The 4,942-nt window shown below is 36.0% G+C and overlaps 1 protein-coding gene across 1 annotated transcript; it reads left to right on the top strand.

Annotated features, from left to right (window-relative positions):
• Window positions 1-3,994: 3,994 nt before the first annotated feature.
• Window positions 3,995-4,942, top strand: LOC105863114 (olfactory receptor 5B3-like). The gene has a single exon (XM_012749867.3). It carries the CDS (start codon window positions 3,998-4,000, stop codon window positions 4,940-4,942), a length of 945 nt encoding a protein of 314 aa, XP_012605321.2. The 5' UTR covers window positions 3,995-3,997.

Here is a 4,942-nt window from a genome sequence, read left to right as displayed (position 1 = left end):
TCAAAAATAAAAAACTAGAGCTACCATAGGATCCAGCAATCTCTCTTCCGGGTAATAATGCAGAAATTAAATCAGTACTTCAAAGAGATATCTGCACTGTCACATTCATTACAGTACTATTCCCAATAGCCAAGACATGATAACTGCCTAAGTGTCCATCGATGGTGATGATATATTGTGATATAGTATTATTAATATTATATATTATGTATCATTCATATATATATGTTATATATGTTATTCAGGCTTAGAAAGAGAAAATAACCTGCCATTTGTGACAACATGGATGAAACCGGAGGACCTTATGCTAAATGAAATAAGCCAGACACAAAGAAAAATATCGCATGATCTGTCATATGTGAAATCTAAAAAAGTCAAACTCATACAAACAAACAACAAAAAGTGGTTTCCAGAGGCTGAGAGTGGGGTAGGGGAAATGGGGAGAAGTTTATCAAGAGATACAAACTTTTAGTTATAACCTGAACTAGAAATCCAATATATAGCATGGGTGGTAATGGATGTGTTCATTCATTGATTGTGATAATTGTTATGATTATCTACTAATCATTATGCATATTCAAATCACTACATTGTACACATTAAATATATGCAATATTTATTTGTCAATTAAATATTTTAAAATAAAAAAATCAATTCTTGGGAAAAAAAGTTCAGGGGTTTTGTTCAGATAATGGAGCTCTTTTATATCATGATTGTAGTAGTGGTTACACGACCATATAAATTTGACCAGCCTCTTATAAATTTACACTAAAAGCTATGGATATTACGCTTTGTAAATTATACTTTAATTAGAAAATGAAAAACAACAATATAAAATCATGTGTACACTATCAACATATCCAGATTGATTGCTTCTTTCTTGAAAAAGTGCGATGAGAGCTTAGATGCCCTCCTGGGAAGCATCCCCAGAGAGCTCTCAATACTTCCTGTTGATTCCCCTGCATCCTCCTCTGAAATCTCAATATAACTTCATGTGACACAATATTAGCGAAACTGGACTGTGTGCTGGGCTCCTCTTGCTGTCATTTGTGCATCTGAATGGTAACAGTTGTTAATATATGCAGATTTGCCCCTTTCCCCATCTGTAACCTGAACATTTGCTATGAGCCTACAATCATGGCCAGAGAAAACACTCCTAGGTGGAAATTATATTGACTGACTTTAAATGATAACACCTCAGCAAAGTGTTTATAGAACTTCTCTCATTTGCTATTCATAGACACAATTCTGTGAAATGCATGGGAGAGGTAATTTTGTTTATTTTACAAATAGGAAGATGAGTCACTCCTCCAAGGGCACAATAAGAATTAAGGATGGACTCAGGATTTGTACTCAAGTTTCTGACTCCATCTGAGTGTTCTTTCCTCCATCTTCACCTGCCTTGCAGATCTGGAAACTTGTTTTTCAGGAAAATATAAGAGTACAAACATTTTGGTTACCTTTTGACCAGTACCTGATGGAGAGTATCTTTGATGGCATTCCATGGCTGAATTTCTGATTTCAGACTCATGATTCAGGATTGACTGTCCTTTTTTTTCCCCCCACAACAAGGTAAGCTTCTCTATTGCATATACACATTTAGTGAAAAGTGTAATTCATGCAAAAGCAGTGAGGCAGCTATATTTATTATGAGTTATTTCAGCATAGAAATATATGTGTTGGACATTTTTCTAAAATAGTGAATTAAGGCTGGACATAAATGTCAAAACTTCCATCAGCAGACAGCTTAGTGGTACTTATGAAACATCATGACGCTGCTTTTCTAAAACAGGATCAACAACAGAAAAAGGAAAGGTGATGCTCTGATGAAGTGTTAATTGCACCTTCTTGACCTTTCACTGAAGGGTGGGAGAGAGGGAGGGGGGGAGAGAGAGAGAGAGAGAGGAGAGAGAGAGAGAATGTGAAATAACCATTCTTTAAACTACAGAAAGTATTAACTGAATTAGTGAGCTCCATACTCCACCATAACCTGTTCCCCATAACTTCACCCTAATTATTACCAGTATATCTACAAATGCTGACAGTGAGGTGGCTAAAAGCACAGGCTTTTTGAATTGTTCACAGATGTGTTTGAATCTTGTCTTTTTAGTCTTCCTTATACTAACTGTATAATTGTAGAGCTTTATATGCCTTCTTAAATTCTCAGATCTCTAAATGATAAAAAAGAGAATAATAGCACTACCTACCTTACAACATTATTGTAAGGATTAAATTTAAAAAATTAAATGAAAAAATATGCATATATAGACATATACACATACATTATTTGTCTGTATAGGTCTTATTATTGGCTATAAAACACAGAATTGTACAAGTGGCAATGAGTGTCAAAGGTTAGAAAACACCATGACTTTGGGGGTTAGGCTTGTAAAGTGAAGATGTGAAAGAATTAGGGTGATGGTCAAGAATGCTGATAAGCAGATATTAGATGTCTCTCTCAAGGCCTAGAATTCAAATACAAAGATTTAAAACGCTGTCCTTATACAAAAATGTATTTAAATAAAAAATTTAAAAAGTGGAGTTCACTCCCCCAACAGATCTGCCAGCTAAAGGAAGGTGACAAACTAGGTGCTTTTAACCATTGATCTCAGCGATTCAACTATGGGATGACAGTCATGACAGAAAAAAATGAGATTAAGAAAGGAACTCTTTCAACCTAAGCTAGAATATAGATTTTAAGGAGAAATTAAGCAAAAGAATGGCTCACAAGGAAAGACTATCATAGCCACTCATGCCGGCAAAGGACAGACTGGGAAACACTGGAGGGCACAGGAAATCTTAGTGGACCAATTGCTTGAGAAAAAACAAATGAAAGAGAGAGGCTGTGAGACTTCAGAACTCACCCACACCTGAGCCCTACATGTTACCACCCACCTTTCTCAAACACAAACATAGGCCATCATTCTAGCCTAATAATATTACACCTAACACTAATCATGCTAAATACTCAACATTTTAATCATTGTTTTTTTATGCAATATTTCATATAATTCTCACAATAATAGCTTGAGGAAGGTTTCATTAATATTTTTCATTTCGTAGATGGAGAAAATTAGGTTCAGGTAGTTATGTTAGGACTAATGACTCTTAGGTAGTACATGGTAGAGGCAATGTGCACCTCTCCCTGCTGCCCAAGCTCTACTCTCAGTGCTGTGCTTTCCCATCATTAGCTCTGCTGGTTGTACATGCCCCTATTGTCCCAGCTACACTAAGTCATCTATTACACATATATTTATCAGTTAATTCACTGGGAAACCCCAAACACTGAGTTTGGACCTGTGGAGACAATGGTGACTATACATTGAGTTAAATTCCATTTTATTTAAATTCATTTAAAGACCAATAGACTTGGGAACCACTCAACCTGGTATAAAACTTGAATTTGGCACTAATAATTTTTTAAACATAAATACATTAATGAATCTCTGTGCTTCATAAGTTAAAAGGAGGTAACAACTAGTAAACCCCATAGGGCTGTTAAGAGGAATAAATAAATATATAAATAAATAAATATAATATATATATAAATATATATATCATTTATATATATATAAATAAATAAATATCCATGTAAACTGTCTAAATAGTTCCATGAACAACAGAAAAGTATAAGCATTTACTAGGCTCAGGAAAACTGAATTGACAGCCATATCCATTGCAGACATGTCATCTTAGTTAAGACTACGTTTCTACATCTTAGTTTATAAATTTGTAAAATTGAGAAGTTGAGAGATGATTTGTGAACATCATTCTGCTTCAATAATGTGTAACTCTATGGATAATTTATGCATTAAATATAATTGTGAAGCCCATACTTTAGATCTGGGGAATATTGAAGTACAAGTTATTACTATAATGAAATAATGTATATATAGTTATATCTTTTAATTTCACCTAAATCTCTTTTTTCATTTATCATTTTGTTCCTTTATTTTTTTGTTGCTATAGGGTACCTCATGATTTGGAAATACCATCTATGGAGAACAGCACAGAAGTGACTGAGTTTATCCTTCTAGGTCTAACCAATGCCCCAGAACTACAAGTCCCTCTCTTTATAATATTCACTTTTATTTATCTCATCAATATGGTTGGGAACCTGGGGATGATCCTATTGATTCTCTTAGACTCTCATCTCTACACTCCCATGTATTTTTTCCTTGGTAACCTGTCTCTGGTGGACTTTTGCTACTCTACAGCTGTCACTCCCAAGGTCATGGCTGGGCTTCTTATAGGAGACAAGGTCATCTCCTACAACGCATGTGCTGCTCAAATGTTCTTTTTTGGAGCCTTTGCCACTGTGGAAAATTTCCTCTTGGCATCAATGGCCTATGACCGCTTTGCAGCGGTGTGCAAACCTCTACATTACACCACCACCATGACGACGAGTGTGTGTGCATGTCTGGCCACAGGCTGCTATGTCTACAGTTTCCTGAATGCCTCCATCCACATTGGAAACACGTTCAGTCTCTCTTTCTGTATGTCCAATCGGGTCCATCACTTTTTCTGTGATCTTCCAGCAGTCCTGGCCCTATCTTGCTCTGACAGACAGGTTACTGAGCTAATTCTTGTTTTCATGGCAGGTTTCAACATCTTTTTGGCTCTTCTTGTTATCTTGATTTCCTACTTGCTCATATTTAGCACCATTCTGAAAATGCATTCATCTGCAGGATACCAAAAGGCTTTGTCCACCTGTGCTTCTCACCTCACTACAGTCTCTATCTTCTATGGAACAGTCATCTTTATGTACTTACAGCCCAGCTCCAGTCACTCCATGGACATAGACAAAATCGCATCTGTGTTCTACACCATGGTCATCCCTATGCTGAACCCTCTGGTCTACAGTCTGAGGAACAAAGAGGTCAAGTGTGCATTCAAGAAAGTGGTTGAGAAGGCAAAATTGTCTTTAGGATTGACTTTTTAA

Source organism: Microcebus murinus, chromosome 4 (assembly GCF_040939455.1).
Source record: "Microcebus murinus isolate Inina chromosome 4, M.murinus_Inina_mat1.0, whole genome shotgun sequence".
In the NCBI taxonomy this organism is placed as follows: domain Eukaryota; kingdom Metazoa; phylum Chordata; class Mammalia; order Primates; family Cheirogaleidae; genus Microcebus; species Microcebus murinus.
The sequence above is the reverse complement of the archived record's forward strand: the minus strand, read 5'-3'. Positions and strand labels throughout refer to the sequence as shown.